Below are 23,449 nucleotides of genomic sequence, written 5' to 3'. Positions count from 1 at the left end.
TTTTGACACCCACAGATGCATTACTGTGCCCATTGCCCCGGAGTTTGCAAGCCCATCAGTGCTGACTGCACTGCTTACTGCCTGAAAACTCCAGAAATTGAAGGGGAACAGTCAGTCAGGTTATCATCTCTATGTTCCCTCCAGCACAGAACTGTTCCCTACAGTACCTTACTTATACGTGCTATGATTTACACAGCCCACATGGCTATCAATTAGCTCCCATAACTTTGAAATTATTTTTCTGGCCTGTCAGAGCCTCCCTACCAGCATATTATTTTTGACACTAAGTATGCCCTTTCATCTGCTCATTTTGTTTCTAATTGCTGTTGACTACACCCAGCAAATCTCATCAAATAAATCCTCCATTCCACTGATATATCTTGAAAACGTTCTCTTTTCTTCTTCCCCCCACTTCCTTTTAATTTAGCATTTTCACACAGTTAGGTCTTTTAATGCTACTCCATAAATTAATACCACCACTTCCTTAAAAGTTTTAATGGCTTTACTCTAAATTCCCATCACTTTCTTATGATATGATTTTTCTTCTTCTGAGTCTTGCAGACAAAACAACCAGCAGTCTATGCACCATCTTGCCAGCATTGGGTACAAAGGGACAAAGAGCCAACCAGGCTCCGATACATTGCTTTTGTACATAAAATTACAAACTGAACTGTTTTCTCTCTCCCTCCCTTTTTTATTCCCCCACCCCCCTTTTTTTTTTTATTTTTTTAAGTGGGGAAGCTACTACACTGCATTTCAAATTTATATCTAAATTACTGCCCATTGACGCTTACGAGCCTTCTCTTAGTTTGTTTCTGCATGTGGCTCCTTTCTGAGACTTCCAGGTAACATGCTTGGTTGTGACAGTATTTACATTCCCTTGCTCAGGTGCAGCTCTTTTAGGATTTTTCTCCCTTTCTATTATCATATGAATGCGCAGTAAATGCCCCATCGTAAGCCTGTAGCAAGCCATTTGCAATTTCAGGCAAGAAAAGCAAATTTTGCATGAAACAGCAATGTTGTCCACAGCTGGAGCATCTTCTGTGCTGCAAAACTGGACTTTAAGTCCAGTTGTTTTTTTTTTTTAATTTATGAAATATATATGTACAGAATCATAAAATAGTTAGGGATGGAAGGGATCTCTGGAGATCATCCAGTCCAACTCCCCCAGCAAAGCAGAATCATCTCCAGCAGGTGAATATATCCAGGCGGGTTTTGAATGTCTCCAGAGCGGGAGAGTCCACAACTTTCCTGGGCAGCCTGTTCCAGTGCTCTGCCACTCTCAGTGTAAAGTTCGTCCTAGACTGAGACGGAAATTCTTTTGTTGCAGTTTATGGCTATTACTTCTCCTTCTACTGATGAGCACTACTGAAAAAAGTCTGGCACCACCCTCTTGGCACCCGCCTTTGAGATATTTATTTGCAATGCTGAGCTCCCCTCTCAGTCCTCTCCTCTCTGGACTACAGAAGCCCAGCTCCCGCAGTCTCTCCTCCTACGGGAGACGCTCCGGATCCCAAAGTACCATTGTGATCTCCGCCGACCCTCTCCCGCAGATCTTGTCCCGCTTGTGCTGCAGAGCACAGGACGGGACGCAGCAGTGCCGGTGTACAGCACGGATGTGTCCACACAAACCCCACGGCGTGTCTATGAGGTGCATTCCCAAAGCAGCTCTGACGGATTCCGTGGGATTCTGTGGGACCTCTCTGCCCTCCGCTCCCTCGGCCCCCCCGCCCTGCTGCTCCCGGCGCCCCCTAGCGGCCGCCTGCCCCCGCGCGGCGCCCTCGAGCGGCGGCGTAGTCCCGCCCCCGGGCGCGCCGAGCGTGGCTCTGATTGGTGGCGGCGGGGCGGCCCCGCCCCCTGCGCAGGGCCGGCCCTGGCGGCGGGGCCCGGCTGTCATGGAAGCGCCGGACGGAGCGCGGGCAGCGGCGGCGGGTGCGTTCTTCTGAGGGCGGCGGCGGCGGCTGCGGCTCCGGCGGGAGACGGCCAGGAGCGCCCCGGGAAGGTAACGCGCGGCCTGGCGGGCCTTTGCAGCCGGCTCCGAGCACGGCGGCCGCGGGGGTTGGGTGCCGTGAGGGAAAGGACGGAGGGGGATGGGGCCCCCGGGCTCTGGGCGCAGCGGGTTCGGTCGTGCGGCGAGCGGAGGGCTCGGGCTCTTCCTGCCGCCCGGGGCTTGGCGGGAGTGCGGCCGTCGCCTTCCCCACCCGGCTGCCCTGGAAGTGCGTATCTTCTGCGGGAGCCGGGGGCTCAGTACTTGGGATACGCCCCGAAACGAGTCGGGGGTGCAGCTCACGGAGGAATGAGGGAGAAGAGGATCGTTCGGTGTCTGGTGTGGATAACGCGCTGGTAGGATCAGCCCCCTCCTCCCCGTAGCTTTCCTCAGGGGCCACCGCGCGGCCCGGGAGAGTCCCAAGGAATGCAGCTGGACACCGGCACGCCACGACAGCGACTTGTTTGGGTGTAGCTGTGGGAAAATACAATGCGGTTGCTTGTTTGCGAAGTAGGAGGTGAAAACATCGAGAATTCTCCTTTTGCAGATTTGTGATAAGCATAGCCTGCCCTTCGTCAGGACCCTGTTCAGAGTCTCCATGTTGTCCTGTCTGGATGAAACTGATCTGACAAGAAGCTGGGGACATTCAGTTTGGGCTAAGCACTTCCAATAAACTCTTGGCTGAAAAAATCAGGTGTGTATCCATCAGGAAGCAGAGGTACAGAGTAAATGGATCTAAAGACAGCTGTCTTCAACGCAGCTCGTGATGGCAAGCTGCGGCTCCTTTCCAAGCTACTGGCAAGCAAAACAAGGGAAGAGGTGGCCCAGCTGATGTCAGAAAAAACCAATGGTGCCACACCACTTCTGATGGCAGCCCGCTATGGTCACCTCGACATGGTGGAATACTTGCTGGACCATTGCTCTGCCTCGATAGAGGTTGGTGGCTCGGTGAATTTCGATGGTGAGACTATCGAGGGGGCTCCGCCGCTGTGGGCAGCGTCAGCCGCCGGCCATTTGAAGGTTGTTCAGTGTCTGTTGGATCACGGTGCATCTGTCAACAACACAACGCTGACAAATTCAACGCCACTTAGAGCAGCCTGCTTTGATGGTCACCTGGAAATAGTCAAGTACCTTGTGGAGCACAAAGCAGACCTGGAAGTATCAAACCGTCACGGGCATACGTGCTTGATGATCTCATGTTACAAAGGCCACAAAGAAATTGCTCAGTATTTACTTGAAAAAGGAGCTGATGTGAACAGAAAAAGTGTTAAAGGTAAGTTAGTTTTTTTCACTTTTATTGTGGTAAACAGAGGTTACTCATGTACTTTATTAGGAGTCTGACATCCAAAAAATATTCTTTTCTCATAAAGCATAAGATATAAAGTGTTTATAATTATGTTTTTAGTTTTTCTTTTTAATTTACTCTTTTTTAACGTGGATTATAAAATTTTGTTTTAAATTGATACATTTTAATCTTAAATCCCTAATTCTTAAAAGACTTAGTCATATGAAGTGTCACATTTATGCGTATGTTAAAAGCTAATAAACTTGCTCAGAACCAGTCTGTGTAGTAGGTTGGTCTAGCAACATACTCAAGTACATGAACAGGTATTCTTGGTTTTCATACTATTCGTTAAAAAATCAAGTATTCTGTACATAAAACCAATATATGCCAGTAAAACTGGTCTAAGGAAATACACATAAAGGAGAAAAATTACTTTCTGCATTGGAAGATGAATAACCACTTTGGTATTTACCCACTTCCTCCAGATTACTGAGTAATTTTGTACCTTTTCCAATGTTAGTAAACAAAAATATATATTAGGATTAAAGAAATGAAGATGTATGTGACTGTGATCTCAACAGAAGGACATCCAGTGGCTCACGGATCTCAAACACATTTTACAGTTGCTGTGGTGTTACCACGGAAAGTGAAGACTTCTGGAGTTTTTTTCCTGTGATCATAATTAGTTGGATATTTAAATTTTTTATTACATATCAGACTTGTGTTTAGTTTTGATATTAGCTGAAAAGCACACCAGTTACTGCAAGTTACAGTTGATTTTTTATCTCAGTGAGCCAGGATTATGTTTCAGGTTCTGGGTTTTGTAATAGATATATATATATATATATAGACTACTCTGCTAGCAGTTCTTTTTGTAGCATAATACTTCTACTGCCTTTTCCAGGCTAATTACATTTTTAGCTGTATACTGTACCTTCCAGTTATTTGTGTTAAAATATCCTTTGTGTCTAGATTATTGTATGATACTGGTAAATACCAAATGTGAGAGTAATCTTTAGAAAAGCTGCTTGGTCAAATATGCCTTTTTTCAGCAAATCATGCAAATATGTGGGTTTAGCGTAAAGAAAGCTAAACTACAGATTTGTCATGGAGGTGGGCAGAGCAAAATAAATCTTCCTTTGTAAGGGTTTGAGGTTGCTTATGAATCATCATGGACTTGTGGTAGGATAAAAATGTCACTTTTCTAAATAACGTTCTGGGAATAGCAAGCTAAATATAAAGTGTGTAAGCAGCTGAAAACTTGGGATTTAGTTTTAAACTTGTCCCTTTATATGATAGGTGTGAACCAAGCAATGCTGTTAAATATTTGATTTAATAGGGAAAAAGATGTAATTCTGCAGCTCTTCTTCTCCCTTATTTTGTGTTGGTGGAGCAAGCTTTACCTTACTTGTCTGTTTTATTAATTTTATTAGTGATTCAGTATTATTTGTTGTTGTTTAAATGACTGAGGATTTTCTCAGTGCTGTCAATTATTATCTTAATTCCTTTCTACTTCCTTTAGTTCCTGGGTGACTTGCATGTAGGCACATGAGCAAAGGTTCTAAGGTAGATAAATGATCCTTAATTAAAGAAGTTGGATTGGATATGATTCAGCTCATTAAAACTCATTTTATACTTCAAACTGTCGTGTGTACAACTCGATGTGTGTATATAATAGCTATCTGTAGGTAATGTGTGGAAATCCCCTCTGGTAGCATAGGAGTATACTTTTTGGTATCTTAAAGAACTCTGAAGTTACTGAATAAGTGGTGGTGAGGTAAAGCAAGCAAGCATGTACTGTAAACCCTAGAATTCATCTGTGGAATGGCAGAACATAGGAAAATTGGTAGCCGTAAGTATTGTAACAGTGGCTGAGATTCGGCAGGTAACCTCCTCCTCAGTTTTGTTTTGCAGAAATGCTATTGATTTTAAAATTAATCCTGCAGGATTAATTCTACATTGTCGCCCTCCCCCTCAAAGAGTCTTGTGTATTACTTTCAGTTTCTACTCCTCCCTGCTATGTACTAGATGACTGACAGTGTGTCCCGTGCTTGTAGCAGGAAGATAACAGAGCACCTGAGTTTTCTGCTCCTGAGTAATGAAAGTTGCTGCCCTTGTGTGTGAGTTCTTTTTAGACAGGCCCCTTCCTGGGCCATGTATAAAGAAGCCTATTGTTCCATGAAAGATGTAAAATAAAATGGTTGCATTTAAAATTGCAGTGCTCCCTATGAGAGTAGAACTGTGTAACTTCAGTAGAGTTCCTGTTGTGGGAGATTACTACAGATCCTTTTTCAGATACTATTCTTAGAGCTTGTGTGAGGGTGGGGGGCAGAATTACTTGAACTATGTCTTGTGGTTTTCCACTGGATTTTCATATTTCAGAATAGAACTTAATACACATTTTAAACCTCATGAACAGGTAGATATGAAAATGTTTCAAAGTGTTGACAGTTCCAGGGAAAAATCTGAATACTTTGATAGGAAAAAATAGGTACATTCACTCGCATCTAAATGTATGAAAGAGTAGATGAGAACGTGGTGAAATCTCGCTTCTAAAATGCAAAATCCCACAGCTGTGTTTTGGACTATGGAAATTCAGAATTCAGAAGTTCTTGAAAAAGTTACAAAAGTACTGAAGTACAGCCAGGAAATTAAGATGTTCCTAAAGATTTCAGAGTTTGTCAGGTAAGTTGCTACACCAAGGTGAATGAGGTTAATTGTAGGTCTGGCAGTGTGGCATGGTAGATGGTGCTGAAAAGGATGTTTGTGTAGATGAGTCCTCAACTGTGAAAGATGGCCAGTGGTTCTGAATTTAAAGTACAACCTTTGGTGGTATTTGTTTCTACTGTTTTGCAGATTTGAACTTTTGCACAGTTTCTCTGAACTTCTATGTAGGATTTAGGCCGCAGACCTGTAAGCAAAAGATTTAAACAAAATATTTTAGTTTACTTGAAGAATGTAAGCAATAGGGACACACTGATAGGTGATGTAAGAGTGGTGGATGGGTTTTATTATTTTGTAATTGTGGAAAACAGCAAATATATCTCTAGATAGGAAACAGCCTAAGCAATACTTCACAAAGCGAATTAATTTACCTCTGTCTCTGATTCATAGCTTTCTCCAGTGTACTACTGTCATGATTTAACAGCAGCCAGCAGCCAAGCCCCAGGCACATGCTTGTTCATTTCCCTACCAGTGAGATCAGGGAGAGAATACTTGTAGGTTGATATATTGACAGTTTAATAGGGAAAACAAAAGCAGTATACACAAGCAAAACAAAACAAGGAATTAATTCACCACTTCCCACAGGCAGGCAGGTGTTCAGCCATCTCCAGGAAGGCAGGGCCCCACCATGTGTAATGCTTACTTGAGAAGACAAATGCCATCACCCCAAATGCTCCCCGTTTCTTCCCCCCAGCTTTTTGTACTGAGCATGATGTCACATGGTCTGGAACATCCCTTTGGTCAGGTGGGGTCACCTGTCCCAGCTGTGTCTCCTCCCAGCCTCTCATGCACTCCCAACTCCCTCACCAGTGTGGAAGTACAAACAGCAGAAAAGGCCTTGGCTCTGTGTAAGCCCAGCTCAGCAATAACAAAAACATCTCTCTATTATCAACCCTGTGTTCAGCACAAATCCAAAACACAGCCCCACACCAGCCACTGCAAAGAAAATTAACTCCACCCCAGCTGAAACCAGCAGAACATTTAAGATGCTGCAAATTGAAAGTAAAGTTTAGTGAGTTTCACCTGTAGTTAATGACCTCTCAGATGGCAAATTGTTATGCTATTCCTAAAAGTAGGAAGAGTGTGGATAATGCTAGAGTAGCAGAAACAGTTTTTTTCAGAAGGTGGAATCCTAGAACTAAAATCGCAAACAAAGCACATGATGTTTTGTCTCTGTGCCAGATGAGGAGCATGTTCTATGTCAGCTGTGTGCCATTTTTTGTTCTGTTGCATTATGAAGGCTGCCAGTGATTTGTTATTAGAGTGGTGCTACCTTATTATTACCTTCAGAACAGACCATTGCATTCTCAAATACAGTGTTTTGCTGATGTGCTTCTATTTGCGGTCTTCATTTGGTGATGTGTAGGCAGGAAAATGCTTACTCTCTTAACACAAGTGTCAGTGATCTTAGGGATTCCAGATTACAGATTTGTGTTCTTTGGGGCTTTGTCTGATTTTTTTTATTTAAAGTACACTATTTCGTGTAAGTTCCCCAATAGAACTGGTTTTTGTTCAGACTGATTGTCTTTGATTGTAAAGAAATCTTATACTACTGCTTCAATTTCAGAGAGGACAATTAAGATCTTGCTGTTTGAAAATGTGCAATGCACATTTTAATAGTTTGTGTTATACGTTATTCTCCTCTGCCAGATTTGCAGAAAGAAAAGGGAAAAAATCCATTTTTGCAGCAATGAATTAGTTTAGAGATAAACTATGCATGTGCTGGTAGCCAGGATGGGCCTAATGCAAGGGAATTGTAACCTTTTTTCAAAATACGTGCTTGAAAGGCAGGTGTTTTACCTGAACATAGCTGGTAAGTCTTTCCATTGCTCAGTGGCTTGGTATGCGGTCTCTCTCTTCAAAGTGTTTTCTGTGGTTTTGTTAGTGGTTTTCACCAACTCTGCCTGCCTTCAGTAGTTAACAGGCTCATCAGCAAGGCTAAAGGCTAGTTTTTCTCCTCCAGAGTATTAGAAAATCAAAATTCCTTTCTAAGAAATGCTGGACTAGGCCTTCTCTTAATTGTCGCTTAAGATGTACACAGGAGTGTTTGATTGCATTTAAAAAAAAGAATACTGTGATTCTTAAATTCCACTGGCACAGTACTTGATAGTTTTGTAAAATAATATGGTAGACAAGGTTTGTTGACTTTGTTTCCTCATTTTGGGAAATATAGAAGCCTACAATCCTCTGTCTCTATGGGTACTTTATTAAGGGCTAGTACTGTTTCAGTATTGTTTGTTCATAAGGGGTACTAGAAGGTGTAATACTCAAACCTGCTGGTAAGGGAAAAAATCTGTTAATCTTTTACAGACATGGCAGACCCAGAAGTAGGGAGATTATAGAGATTCATGCTCTTTCCTTTATGACAATGTGGTCTAGTATGTGTTAAAAAGAATTAATTTTCTTGCGAAGTAAACATTAAGAAGTCTTGACAGGTTTATTTTCTTCAGAGGATGTTTGTCTTCTCTGGTTGCCAAGGTTCATAGAATCATTGAGGGGGTAGGGGGGGGTAAAAAAAACCCCAAAACAAAGGTCCTTGGGTTTTATTTCTGCTTGTTTGTTTCACTTGTTGTTGCTTTTATTATTATTAATTATATTTTAAATTCTCCCTGTGAATAAACACTTGGTCTAAAAGTGTGCTGTGTCTTTTTTGAGGGGGGTGCAGGGAGTGGGTTACTTTTTTTTTTCCTTTTTTTGTAGGTATTGCATGGTATAGGGCGCTGAAACTTGTAGATATTTTGTATGTGACCGTGTGTGGAAACTGAACTTCAGGAGGAATGTCTGTAAATAAGGAAGATGAAGATACAGTTGAAATTTAATTCTAACTAAGAAGTTTTTGTTGAAATTAAATGATTAATAACATGCTGTTATTCTTTTAATAACTAGTAATCTTAATAATTAGATCATACAAGTTCTCATGAAGTACTAAAGTGAGCAAGACAGCAATTATTCCCTTACAGCATATGGAAATCAGATTAAAATAAATTGTTGAGATTAGCAGTTCTTTGCATTTTTTAGTTAGTTTCTTGAAGTAAAAACATTTAGTTTTTATTTGCTATGCATACTAAGCGTTAGGATGTGTAACAGTTTTCTTGTGCACTGTCCATGTTTGTATCTATCTGGCAATACTTTTAAATCAATAAAAACTCTCGGAAGACTGAATTACTTGAAGTGCTGTGATAGAAAGTAATGTTATATCTCAAAAGTTTCACTTTATAAAAGTGATCAATTCATTTGTAAGGCTGCAAAAGTATATACAGGTGGTTAATTTTACACACTGGTCTGTCATTTAAATGAAATACTTTTTTTCTTTTGTTTTTAATGCTCTTGGATAGAAAATCAGATTGGTGTTAAGTTTTAATGTAAGTTCTATAATGTGGGAATTTGATAAACCATTTTGGAAGTGTTAGGAAGTGGATGCGCTTAATTGGTTGCGAATCAAGTCAAATCACTTTCTGTGTCATGGCTTCATTTTCTTTCATTCCCTTGTCACAAGCTATCAGTCTATTTTGGGAGTTAATTCTGACGTAGAAAGGTCTGTCCTCCTTATGAGTTTGAATACCCACCCCCACTCCAGTAAGCTTTTTGGAAATACTGTGTAGTTAGTTCTGTGATACATGAAGTGTTTCTGAAATGTTCATAACTACTTTTAAAGTACTCCTGTTAACAAAAGAGTAAAATGTGAAGATACAATGCCAACTACTCATACCTTTTCCCGTACTTAGTATCTGCAAGATTTGGAAGGAATGGAGTTGTGGTTATTCTGTTTCTTTTTGCTATTTTTAATGAGAGGAAGTTATTAGGTGATGTGAATAGTAAAATTTCATATAGATAGAAGCAGTTTGTAAGTGGTATTAGCAATACAATCTAGTGACACTCAATATTTATCAGAGCAGTATCAGGATTACCAGAACCATCTGCAGTCCAGTTTTTTGTCTGTGCAAGGAGCCTGTCATGTTATGGTAGCACTAGCAATCATTGATATCCTGCGTGCTATATTGCAATTAAAAATTGATTAAAAAAAAAATAGGTGAAACCTACTTCAAAATAATCAATCCCACCTTTAAAAAATTAATTTGACCAACACCATCATATGTGTCTCTTGGGACGTTGCATGTCAAAGAGAATAAATTTCAAATTACTTTTGCTTTCTTTTTGCTTTTTTCCTTCTTAATACAGCAATAGATAAACTTTTTTTATTTTGTTACTGAATAGATAATGTTACAACAATTGAATTAACTGCTGAATTATGTTCAGCCACTATTTATCACTGTAGACAATATAATCACTATAGTGACACCATAGACAACGTAATGTTTTGAAATGGATGAGTTAATTCACAGAATAGTGATTGATTTGCTGTATTTATTTAAACGGTTCAATTCCTGGCCAATGCGTAGCCTTTAATTTACACGTTAAGGCCTCTCCCATATTTTCTTTCAATTTTTTCCTCTAATTTAACAGTTGATACTTGCTTGGTGTAGATGGCTGGCAGTATTATTTCTTAAGATTGGGGTTTATGTTTGGGGGTATTTTTAAGTTGGCAACTCTCAGCTGCCTACTCCTAGGCACTTTTCTATGGAAACTTGTGTTTCTTCCCACTACTGTATCTGTACAATCCAGTCTTCATTGTACAGACTTCATTGAGATGCAACCACTATTAGTAGTGATGGCCTCGCATTATTAGTTTGAACATCGTATAATTTAGGCTGTGGTTATTTTAATTCAAAGGGCTACTGTAGTATAAATAACTGGAAAATTACACTACTTCTGATAGGCTGTTTAAACTGAAATCAGTAATTGTAATATCAATAAAAAACCTGAATTATTTCAAATTTAGGGCATCCAGTTGGAAAGAGCAGTGAAATTCCTTGGAGTCTTAAGCATATTTCCACATGTTCTACATAGCAGCATTATAAATTAATGGCATACAGACTGCTGGATTGAGTTTACTTGGGCAATGGCCAAGCTTATTTTGTATGGATTTTTTTCAGTCATAAGTGTGTATGTCTGGAGATTGATAAAAGAGTAGCAAAAGCAGCATTACGTGTGATGGATCTGCCATATGTGATTTGTGTAGTTGGCATTGTTACAGTTGTCAAAGCTAGCAAAATATATATTAATAATTGTGAAACAATGGTAAGAACTTTGATGTTAATGATACCTTTTGGCTTATTTGTCTTTAATATGGTTTTAAGCTACTGTTTTTAAATATATTAAGAATATTTACTTGAAGTTAGAAACAGCTGCCAGTTGCAGAGCTCTGCTGTGAAGGATAGTGTATGGAGTTGAGTACACCCTGAAAAACTGTGTTAACTGCTGGCTCAGCCAATACCCATGTGCATCTGGTTTTGCCTTTATCAATAAATGCAGAGCTGGAGATGTTCTGAGGGACCAGCCATTCTTTAGTTCTGGATTGACTGCTGTAGTCTCATTTTAACTAGACTTTCAGCAGCATAGCAAGAGTGTATTGGTAAGTTTGTATATAGGTCTGCATTTGACATCTTCCTGTCTTAGCAATGTCAAGGTCTTGTCCTTTCTCACTTGACATATTGACAGTTTTCTGGTCTGTGATGTCAGATAAAGAGAATTATAGTTGATAAGCTATGATGTATGCCAAATTTGCCAACTTTCAATCCACCTAAATTTGCTTAAATCTCTACTCCTGTAATCGAAAGTTTTGTTAGTCTCAGTAGAGATTGTAGTGTGGCCAGGCCTATAATTGACTCAGTGCTATTAATGTTAAAAATTGCCTAAGGTGTTAGAAAACAATAGAAAATACAAAATTCCCTTTGATGAACTAGATTTAACTTTATGAAACTTGATCGAGTAGGTAGTTTCGTGTGCCGCTTCGTGCTGGGATGTCTTCCTCGGTTTACTTGTTAGTTAATGATTGTAAAATCACTGGCCACTATTCAGAAGTGTTTCAGGAAAAGAATATTTTGAAAGTTAAGTTCACTGTCAACAACTGAAGTACTCTACTATATTTTATGGGCTTTTTTCTTAAAATGTTTTAATTTTGCACTAATTGGCCCCCCTATTCAGGGGACAAAGTATGTTCGTAACTCTGGTATAACTGCAAAAACGTGAGTCATGAGCTTTAGAAAATAACTTTTTACTCATCTTTTGTGCGAATGTAGTTAGTGTGTCCGCTAAATTTTGGCATCTGCTGGACCTGGATTGAGACTCAGTGTGGTTTGGATAACTCAGTTTTTCTGTTACAGATATTTTTCTAGTTGGAAATTCTCTGGAATTGAGACTGTCAAAGAGGCTTTAAAAAGAGTTCTTTAAAAGAGTTCTTCTTTAGATGGTTCACAAAACAGCTTGAGGAAGACGCAGGAGTTCAATTTATATGTGAAGTTTCGAGAACTGAAAGATAAGAGAGAAGGAGTGAAGTGTGGATGTTTGGGATAGTAGTGAGGAAACTATGGCAAAATGCCAGTGCTCATTATAAAATATTCATCTAAACAGTCTTTAAATCTCTACATCTTTTTTCTGCGTATCAAAACTTGCAAAGCATTAGACAAACATTTTCTGTCTCGGCTTGACATAAGATAAAAACAAGCTGCTATGTGATAATCTGCTAATATGAAACACAGACTAGAGGTCTACACTGTGGACCTAAGGTGTCTGGATCTGCTGCTGAAAGAGGATATTAAATTTAGAGGGGAGTAATTATGGCTTGACCAGACACTTCTGAATTTTGCTTTCCTGGTTTTTTTTCTTTTCTTTGACTTTTACTCTTACTGTGCCTTGTTAGAAAGGAGATAAGGATGTTATGAAGTCACATATGTATAAGGTACAAGGTGTCAAAATTGTTTGTGTAGATCTACGTTAAGTTCTTATAATTGCATTGGAAATGGCATGTATTTACTCTTACTGAAGTGTTTTTAATAAGTATAAAATATTATTTCTTATGAACTTAAATATTTTTGACTTTCACAGGTTTTGCTTTGGAATTTGCCATTGTAAGCCAGTGTAAACAATACATTTCTGGCAGAAAAAATGTATTAGTGGAAAGACTTCACTTTTAGTTTTAATTTATTTCTATACAGTGTTAGGCTTTTAAAGCAGATCTTCGGCATGCTTTTGACTAGAATGAAATAATTTAGTATAAAGAGTGAAGTGTGTAGTCTAGATATCAGTCTGGGAAAAAACGTGTATGAAGATAAATAGGAGCCATGGAGTGTACAAATGTACTCTTATCCCTCATGCGACCTGAAGATTTCTAGTGCTTTCTTTCCTAATCCACAGTAGTTTACTTAGAGACTAGAAATACAGCAGGAAGTCCCACTGTATATCACTGTCTTGTTGGCATTTAAAACATAAGCCCACCAAAAATACAAATAAGGAAGTTTCCTGAAACTGTCTTAACTTTTAAAAGTCAATCTTATTACTATGAATGGGCAGACAGACATTAGAATAAGAGGTGTCCTTTGTGAGTGTGGAAACTTGCTAGCAGTGTAACAGGAACTGATGATCTGATGAGCAGTTAACTGAATTTGCCAGGCTAACGATGTAGGAAATCTTAATCAGGTTGTGAGGTAGATGTTAACATGAATTTTCCATTAATTAATTTTGTGTGAAGCTGAAAAGGTTCTATGCCTGAGTCTGTAATATGTATATTATATTATAAAGGAAAGGGTAGATGTAAATTGTGTGGTTTTAAAGGCAGTCAACCACATTAGAGACTGTTATGTTAGGAGAGGGTCTGGAGAGTTCATCTCCATATTTTTCTTCTGCTCCAGTGAAGTACACATATCTGAAGTTAAGCAAAACCATCTAGTTGCAGCCAAATAGTGAGATACTTAGCTGTGGTATCAAATACCTGCTTTTTAATTTCCTGTGAATGTTTTCAAGCAGGTGACACTAGTGCTTACTAGAAATTTCCCCACATGGTATTGGAAATGGAATGCCATTAGATATAAAAGACTGTGCAATGTCATGCTAATGGAAAATAATCTGCATGTAAATCAAAGGTTGCTTATAACATAGATGTCTGTATATTATGAGTTGAGGGCATTTTTTTTCTTCTTGTCTTTGGGAATCCTAACAAGAAGAGCAGAGGCATTAAGGTGGGACTTTAGGTAAAGGCCTAAAAAAATGTTAAGAATAGATTGTCTGGGTTTATATATTCCCTTGACAAAATATCCTGCTCCTTTAGAATATACTGGCAGTCGCAAAGTCCCTAGCTGAGATGGAGGGTCTGTTGTGATGCTTTCTGTTGAGCTAAGTAATTGCTTCAAAACATGAAAATCAAGAGATGACAGGTGAAGAGAGGAAAAACTATAGGGTAGGTGAAAACAAAGCCGATACTGGGTTAGCCCAGCATTAATTTTCGTACAGATTACAGATCCCACTATTTTTTAATAATTGCTGGAGATTGAGAGGAAGGGAAAGTTAACAGGGGAAGTGGGAAAATTGAAGCAATATGGAGGTAGCCATCTTAAGTTTCTGTTTCATACTTGAAAGCAGATAAAAAATCCCTTAGGAAATAAGTTATTCCAGTTGGGTAATAGAATATGAACAGTGATCATTTAGTCCAACTGCCTGACCAATTTTTAGCTAAACTGAATCAAATTAGTGAGGACATTGACCAAAGGCATCCGAAACACTGGCAGGCTTGGGGAATCAACCAGCTCTAAAAAAAGCCTCCTCAGTGTTTGAAGCACAGTAAAGTTTCCTCATGTCCCATCTGAATGTCTCCTAGCACAGTTCTGAGCCATTGCCATATGTCCTGTCACTGGATACTGAGGGACCTCCCTCTCTGCTTCTCCTCAGGAAGCTATGGAGAGCAGCAAGATTCAGCATCCATTTCTGTACATTTGACATATCCCAAGTCCTTAGCAGCTCCTCACAGGGCATTCCTTCTAGCCCTGTCACCAGCTTGGTTGCCGTCTTCTGGGTGCATCCAGAAGACTTTCACATCCCTCTTAAACTGGGGGCCCAGAACTGCTCACAGTGCTCCAGGGAAGGTGGTGCCAGTGATGAGAACAGCAGGATAATTGCCTCCATGGGCTGGTTGGCTGTGTTTGACGCAGATCTTGCTGGGGTTTACCCTGGTGACTCACACTGAGCCTGCTGCCAACCAGCACCCCCAGGTCCATTTCTGCAGTGCTGCTCTCCAGCCTGTTCTCCCAATTCATATTTGAGCCAGGTGTTGCTCAATGCCAGGGGCAGTGTCCACTGTTGGTTCTTGCTAAATTTCATGCCCTTGATGATTGCTCATTGCACCAATCTGTGTAGATCCTTCTGGAAGGCCTCTTGTCAATGAGAGAGTCAACGGCACCTCCCACTTTGGACTCCTCCTCAGGCTCTCTAATGATGCATTCAACTCCTGCATCCAGGTCATTGACAAATACACTGAGCAGCCCTGGCCCTAGAAATGAGCCCTGAGGAACACAGGAACACCTCTGGTGACCTGTCTCCAGCCACTGGTAGTCCCACTCACTGCAATCCTTCAAGTTCTGTCCTTCAGACAGTTCTACACCCAGTGCACCTCGACCCTACTCACCTCACAGCTGGATAACTTGTCCCAAAGGATGTTGTGGAGGACAATATAAAAGACAAAAAAGGCAAAACTTAGTAAAAGGCAAAAATTCTACATCCGCTGTCTTCCCTACATCTTCTGGATGGGTGACCTTATTCTAGAAGGATATCAAATTAATTAAAACAGGACTTTTCCCTTGTCAGCCCAAGTTTCTGGTATCTAATGATTGCATTGTCCTTTAAATGCCTTACAGTAGCATTCAGTATAATCTTCTCCATATTTCTTGTGAGGGTTGAGATGAGACTAACAAGTCTATAGGCTCCCGGGTAATCCCTCTTTTTTATCTTCTTATAAAATGAAATAACAGTTGTTAGCTTCTATTCAGTGGGGACCTCCCCAGACTCCTAAGACATGTAGTGGCTGATGGAGAAGGGTACTGCCATAAAAAACATCAGCTTCTTCAGTACTCAGGTAAATCCCATCAGGTCCCATGACTTGTGAACTGTGAAATGCTTCTCAGCTAATCCCTCAGAGGTGTCTGAACAAATGGGAAGTTAGTATTCCTAAAGTCATTTTCTAAATCTGGGGACTGGGCAGGCGATAATTTATCTGTATTATTAAAGACTGAGGCAAAGGAAAGCATTTAATGAATGTCTCCACAGTTCTTCACCCTTAGTAGTCAGATGACCATCTTCAATAAGTGTGTCAGGTATTTTCTTAAGACCTTCTCTTGTTGCTAGTGTACTTTAAAAGCCCTTGTTGTCTGACACAAAATACTGGTCAGTTTCAGCTCTAACTGAGCTTTGGCCTTTTGTATCTTGTCCCTTGCATATATGAACCACAGCTGTGTTAAATTCCTGCAAAGCCTGACCTTGTTTCCAGACAGCATACAATTTCTTGTATGAGCTCCAAGAGGAGTTATTTGTCCAATCAAACTGGTCTCCTATCCTGTTTGCTTGACTTTTGATACAATGGAGTTGCCAACTCCTGTGCTTTTATGTAGTGAAGAATTATATTTCAATTCTGGTTTGGGGGATTTTCTTAATCCTGTTTAATTAATTGATAATAATATCAAATATTTTGATTTTTATAACTGCATGACAGCCTTGCTTTCACAGTACATAAATGGGGAAACAAAACCTGTTTTAAAACCATAAATATTTGGGTGTTTTTAACTATTCTTTTTAACTATTAGCTTGGTGAGATTTGAACTGTAATTTGATATGATTTGTGTAATTGTGTTTGTTATCTTGCAGGAAATACAGCACTGCATGACTGTGCAGAATCTGGAAGTTTGGAGATCATGAAGATGCTTCTCAAGTATTGTGCTAAAATGGAAAAGGATGGTTATGGAATGACTCCTCTTCTGTCAGCCAGTGTGACTGGCCACACAAATATAGTGGACTTCCTGACCCAGCATGTACAGACTAGTAAGGCTGAGCGCATAAATGCCCTGGAACTTCTAGGAGCAACATTTGTGGACAAAAAGAGAGATCTGCTTGGTGCTTTGAAATACTGGAAAAGAGCTATGGAAATGAGATACAGTGATAGGACTAATATCCTCAGCAAACCTGTGCCACAAACACTAATCATGGCTTATGATTATGCTAAAGAGGTAAACAGCTCAGAAGAGCTAGAAAATCTTATTGCAGACCCAGATGAAATGAGAATGCAAGCATTATTAATTAGAGAACGTATCCTTGGCCCTTCTCACCCAGACACATCCTACTATATTAGATACAGAGGTGCTGTGTATGCAGACTCTGGAAACTTCAAGCGTTGCATCAATTTATGGAAGTATGCTTTGGACATGCAGCAGAGCAATCTTGATCCGCTGAGCCCTATGACAGCCAGCAGTTTGCTATCATTTGCTGAACTTTTCTCCTTCATGCTTCAGGATAGGGCAAAAGGCCTGCTAGGCACTACTGTCACTTTTGATGATCTAATGGGTATACTGTGCAAAAGCGTTCTTGAAATAGAGCGGGCCATGAAACAAACCCAGTGTCTTCCTGATCCAATACAGCTGAACAAAGCCCTTTCCATCATTTTGCATTTAATTTGCTTGTTGGAGAAAGTACCTTGCAGCTCAGAACAGGAACATTTTAAAAAACAAACTATTTACAAATTTCTTAAGCTTCAGCCTAGAGGAAAGAATAACTTCAGTCCACTTCACCTTGCTGTTGACAATAATACTACATGTGTTGGTCGCTACCCAGTTTGTAAATTCCCTTCTCTACAAGTTACTGCTATCCTGGTGGAATGTGGTGCTGATGTAAATGTCAGAGACTCAGATAACAACAGTCCATTACACATTGCTGCACTGAACAACCATCCAGACATCATGAATCTCCTTATCAAGTCAGGTTCACATTTCGATGCCACAAACTCATGTAAACAAACAGCTAGTGATTTGCTGGATGAGAAGGAGATAGCAAAGAATTTAATCCAGCCCATAAATCATACTACTTTGCAGTGTCTTGCTGCTCGTGTAATAGTGAATCACAGCATATCCTATGCAGGGCATATCCCTGAAAAACTAGAGAACTTCGTTTTGCTCCATAGATGATAGTGTGGTGTTCCAGAGTACTGTTTTTGAAGCACGACATGGTGATACTTTCCTTGAGCACTGTTGTGATACACCAGCGTTCCCTTAGCTTGCTCTGTTTTGCTCTCATTGGCTAGTGTTGTTAGCATCAGATCTGCAGAGTTGGTTACCCAGTATTTAATATGAATATGCCATATAATATATTTTGTGGATTATTTAGAAATGTGATGCCATATTTAGACTTTTTAAGTTGTCTGCCAAAGGCTTGTCTTTTCTGGTCTGATTTGCCTGTTGGGTGTTTGGGACTGAGTTGAGTATTTTCCACTGATGTCTTTTTACTATAACTGTTATGTGGATTTTATACAGTTGGAAGGTCATCTTTTTTTGGTTTTGCTTGAGCATTTCTACTCTTACTCTCTTCTTTTTCTATGGACTCATTGCTAAACTGTTCAAGTTGTATGGACTTGTTAACATTTGCAACTACCATAAGTGCTTTTATCTTCTCTATGCACTGGCTTAAACATGACTGTTGTGTGTGAGCATATTCTATGCAGCACTTGGCCAATTTCAACTTAAATGCCAATCTTGTTTTGCAGTTTGTTTAGAGCTCTCTTGAGAATGCTGTCTTCATAGCATGATGAATTTTGGAGTTATTTATCAGCTCTCCAAACTTGGGTTTGACTTTTTTGACTGCTGTAACTGAGGTTGCTTTCATTTTGATCCTCTGGAAATTTTTCCTAAACTGGGGAGAAGAAACTCTTGCTTCTTCTGATTGTAGTCCACTTGAACTTTAAATCTGAAAATTGTTCTGTTGCATCATGCAGCTGGGGGAAGAGTCCTCGTGATGTACAACTGACACCTTCCCCTCTGCACTAACGTCTTGCTTCTGCCGGTTTTGTGACTAGATGTGAAGTTTGCTCAAAGTTGAACCTCAAACCTTAATGATACATTTCTATGAGAAATAGATCAAATATATGCTCTGCTTTAAAATCTGCAAATCAGCTTTAGCTACAAAAGAAAACTAAAGCATGTTGATGGCATGATGTTTATCAGTCCACATCTAGACATCATATAGTATAGTAAGTGGCTGTCTGCCAGGGTATTGAAAGTTCTATAGCAGTGTCCTTTTTTTCTTCATTTTAAGTATCTTTATAAATACTTGCATGGATTTTTCATCTCTACTATGTCAGTTGTACGTAACAGAAGCAGAAGTTCTGTTGTGTATATAGCTCCTATTAAAGTACCTATTTTTTATAATATTTGCACAACAGCTTAGCTTTTGCAACAGAAAGGGCTCTTTTGACTTGATAAGAAGTCTACAAATGAAGATCATAAATGTGAGTGCGATTCAGGTAATTAATATAATTCAGCACTTTACTGTTCATTAATAGTAGGATTTATTATGGCACATTAGCCCTACAAATGTCTTAAAGTGAAATTAATTTCTGTTGGATAGGATACAGTTTACTTGCAGATTTAGTTGTCTAGCATATTGGGGTATTTTTGACTAATGTTTCATCTCAGTCATGGGCAGTAAGTGTACCTATGGGGTTCTTGCTCCAGAAATCAAACAACTTGTTTTATGCCTTTGTCAGAGATGAGACATTTAGAATCCAAATTGATTAGGTTAGGAGAGTCTTTTTAATACTTTAAGTTGATGTTAGAACATTTTTGTTATTTGTGATTGAACTTGAGGAAGAACTTGTCTTGGAAGCACATAAGAATAGCCCTTCCTTGTTTATGTTCTGTTTTGGCATTCCTGCCAGTGTATGGCAGTGTACAGGTGCCTACTAGCTTAGCCATTTTTGCAAAAATTATGGGGATGTTTTTAAGCAAAGATATATTGAAAGCTGTGCTGTTTGTGTATTGTCATTACCAGAGTTGCTGTTTTGAAGCAATTTCACCGGTTTGTCCCTTGCCATGTCTATGTTGTATACTATAATGTGAATCATAGCATCATTTAGGTTGGTAAAGATCTTTAAGATCATTGAGTCCAACCCTTAATCCAGCACTGCCAAGTCCAGCGCTAACCCGTGTCCTTAAGTGCCACATCTACATGTCTTTCAAATACCTCCAGCCATGGTGACTCAACTGCTTCCTTAGGGCAGCCTGTTACTTTGTTTAACCACTCTTTCCATGAAGAAGTTTTTCCTTATATCCCATCTGTATTTCAATTCAATTTGAGGCCATTTCTCTTTCTTGTATTACTTGTTACTCCGGAGAAGAGGCCAACCCCGCCTTGTCACAACCTCCTTTCAAGTAATTGTAGAGATTAATAAATTCTCCATTAAACCTCCTTTTCCTAGCTCCCTTAGCTGCTCCTCATCAGACTTGTGCTCCAAACCCTTCTCCAGCTCCACTGCTCTCCCCTGGACGTGCTCTGGCACCTCGATATCTTTGGTGTAGTGAGGGACCCAAAACAGAACACAGCACTTGAGGCATGGCTTCAGTGGTGCCCAGTGCAGGGGACAATGGCTGCCCTGATCCTGCTGGCCACACTATTGCTGATGCGGGCCAGGATGCAGGTTTCTCTTTCATCACACAAAACTAAACTCTATTCAGTTGACTGAATTGCTGTGATTTGTAATGCTTGGGACACATGCCACTCAGCTTTTCATTTGTGAGGATATGTAGTTTGGTTTTTGAATTTATACATTTTAATGCTTTTCTGCTGCTCTGTAAAAGTGGGGATAATCAGCAAATCATACCATGTTAGAAATACATTATATGTCAAGTCATAAAATAATTCTTTTTGTATAGGTCACAGAGAAAAGGATTTTTAGAGTTTTTTACTTTCTGTTCTGTAATCTGTTCTGCTCTTTGGTGGTCTTAGTTTAAATTTCTATTGTCTTAGTTTAAATTTCGAAATTGTCTTTATAGCTGACAATTGCCCTGTTTAAAATTAGTTGGACATTATTAGTTGGTTGTTCAGCCCGAGGAAGAGAAGGCTACAGGGAGACCTTATAGGACCTTCCAGTACCTAAAGAGGGCTACAAAAGAGCTGGAGAGGGACGTTTTACAAAGTCATAGGGTGAAAGGACAGGGGGAGTGGCTTTAAACTGAAAAGGGTGAGATTTAGCTTAGATATAAGGAAGAAATTGTTTACTGTGAGCTTGGTGAGGCACTGGAACAGGTTTTCCAGAAGAGTTGTGGATGGCCCATCCCTGGAAGTGTTCAAGGCCAGGCTGGATGGGGCTCTGGTCTGGTGGAAGGTGTCTCTGCACATGGTAGAGAGGCTGGAACTAGGTGATCTTTAAAGTCCCTTCCAACCCAAATCATTCTATGGTTTATGATCATTAGTCCAGAAATATAATATAAAAATTGTTAATTGTTAACAATTTTTTAAATGGAAAGCATTCCCAAAAGTGAAAGTGTATCACTATTAGTTCTATGTAAATCTAGTGAATATAGCTACAAGAAAGGCTGTGTTAGCTGCTCTTTAGAAACACACCAGGCTATTAGTACATGCTGATTTATTGCATGAATGTGTATCAGTCCGAAGGATTTATCACCTCCATGCTGAATTCAATTTTTCATGGTGATGAAGCTCTCTGCTGAAGAGAATACTTGTCTTGCCAGATAACTTGGACTTAGGTGTCCTGGCAGATGAGTTCGTGCATTTATGGCCACTTTGCATTTAGACCTGTGTGTTTACACTACTCTGTTTTATTTATCTTAATTTTAATTTTGTAATATTTTTAACTCCTTCTTTTACCATTTTTCTCTTTTCTTCCTATTTTGCTTTTTTTTCTGATGAAGCGTACTGCTTCTGAGCTACTGACACAGAAAAATGCAGAAAACACTGCAGAAATAATAATATGCCATGCAGGGATGAAGCAAGTTTTAAACTGATTAAACAGCTTACAAATATCACTCCCCTATAGACAAAGGAACTGATACTTCCTTGCCTGTTGAGACCTCTAAGGTAGGTTTTTGGGGGAAAGGGATAAATGCATAAAGCAGCTTTTCTTCTAATAGTTGTGGGTTTCAACTGAAGTACTTCAACAAGGAAGATGAAAAATATTTTAAAAAATCTAAAATTATATTCCTATTTTTGTATCACGTAGGCTGGTAACAAGATTCCAGCTGTCTGCGGTGTCTCTGTTCTGTTTGTTAAGTATAAAGACACTTTCTGAAATGCAAGGCAACATTGTAGTTAGTGTTCCATAGACACTTCACAACACTCCCTGGATAGGAAATAGTCTCATGTATTTTCTAAGTCCACAAAGAGCTGTCTTTTAACAACTGTTTTGCAACTGGTTAAAATTAGCCTCTATTTTTACAAACACTACTTTAAAGAAAGTAATACAGTGCTATAGCAAAATCCTTGAAGGAAGATTTGTGATTAGATGAAAACCTTCTGAGGAAAAGCGTGCCTCTCCTCAGTTTTGTATCAGTTGCAAGGTGACAGTGGCAGGATATGCTCTCGAAATAGCTTCCACATGCTTTGAAATATAGAGTGGAATGACTGTTATACTCTAAAATGTTGAGAGGCATGAAAAAGTAGACTAAACACTAATTTCACCTTCTGTGACTGCAGTGATGCCAACTGGTATTTAACGCTTCAAAGTAATTTTGGTAATTTTGATGAGAGACATACTAGACCGCTCATATTTCTTGGCTTTGAGTGTAAAAGTAACTGTTGAGCCCTCAGTGAGGGCAGAGTGAAAAGCTGTTGTTGGTTTGGTTTTAAATAATGTTGTATTTGTGTTCCATTCTATTGCAAAGACTTCCTATGCAGGGCTAGCTCCGTGTATGGAAATATTGCCGTTTCTTTTTTACGTGAAGTAATTTAGCTTTAACAGTAATGTAAAAAAGGAATAACAAGTATATGTCATTGCTCCTACTCTCTTTAGGCTCCAAATGCAGATTACATTAAAAATATGTTTTGGAGAACACCTGTCCAAGTGTATATATCTGTTTTCTTTTGGATATTACTGGTTGGTTGTTGGGGAAGATGGAACAGGAAAGCTTGGTAAACTACTTTCCGTGTTGAGTAGCTAAATGTGAATGCTGCAGCTTTGACCTTCCTGTCATCAAGTATTGGACCTTAAGCAAAATGTCATGATTCCTGCTCTCTCTTGCTGTGAAATTGTGGTCTGGCAAAGCCTTTAAATTTCAGTGGTGGGTAGTAGTAAAGACGAGGGTTAAACTGGATGATACAGGAGAAGTTATTTTCCCATTTTCTGGAAAAAGTAGTTAGTCACACTGTTAACTGAGGGTGAGCATAGTACTTTCAGTTTGTAGTCTAAAAGTAGATAGCAATGCCTTGTAAGAAGTAAGCAGCAGTTTTCAAGAAAGCTGGACAAATTAATATTTGTCTTCAAATTTTTGAAGGATCTTCCATATTGCATGAACAATTTGAAAAATAGAAGAATAGAATATTTCAAGGGTGAGAGAAGTAGAAGATCCTTATTA

At 39.5% G+C, this 23,449-nt stretch overlaps 1 protein-coding gene across 1 annotated transcript; it reads left to right on the top strand.

The window, feature by feature from the left end:
- The first annotated feature begins 1,846 nt into the window (after window positions 1–1,846).
- FEM1C (fem-1 homolog C) lies at window positions 1,847–22,931 on the top strand. Its single transcript, XM_063422400.1, has 3 exons — window positions 1,847–2,002; window positions 2,535–3,260; window positions 16,743–22,931. The coding sequence occupies exons 2-3, from the start codon at window positions 2,717–2,719 to the stop codon at window positions 18,050–18,052; spliced, it is 1,854 nt and encodes a 617-aa protein (XP_063278470.1). The 5' UTR covers window positions 1,847–2,002; window positions 2,535–2,716; the 3' UTR covers window positions 18,053–22,931.
- The last annotated feature ends 518 nt before the right edge of the window (window positions 22,932–23,449 follow it).

This window comes from Prinia subflava, chromosome Z (genome assembly GCF_021018805.1).
Source record: "Prinia subflava isolate CZ2003 ecotype Zambia chromosome Z, Cam_Psub_1.2, whole genome shotgun sequence".
In the NCBI taxonomy this organism is placed as follows: domain Eukaryota; kingdom Metazoa; phylum Chordata; class Aves; order Passeriformes; family Cisticolidae; genus Prinia; species Prinia subflava.
The sequence above is the reverse complement of the archived record's forward strand: the minus strand, read 5'-3'. Positions and strand labels throughout refer to the sequence as shown.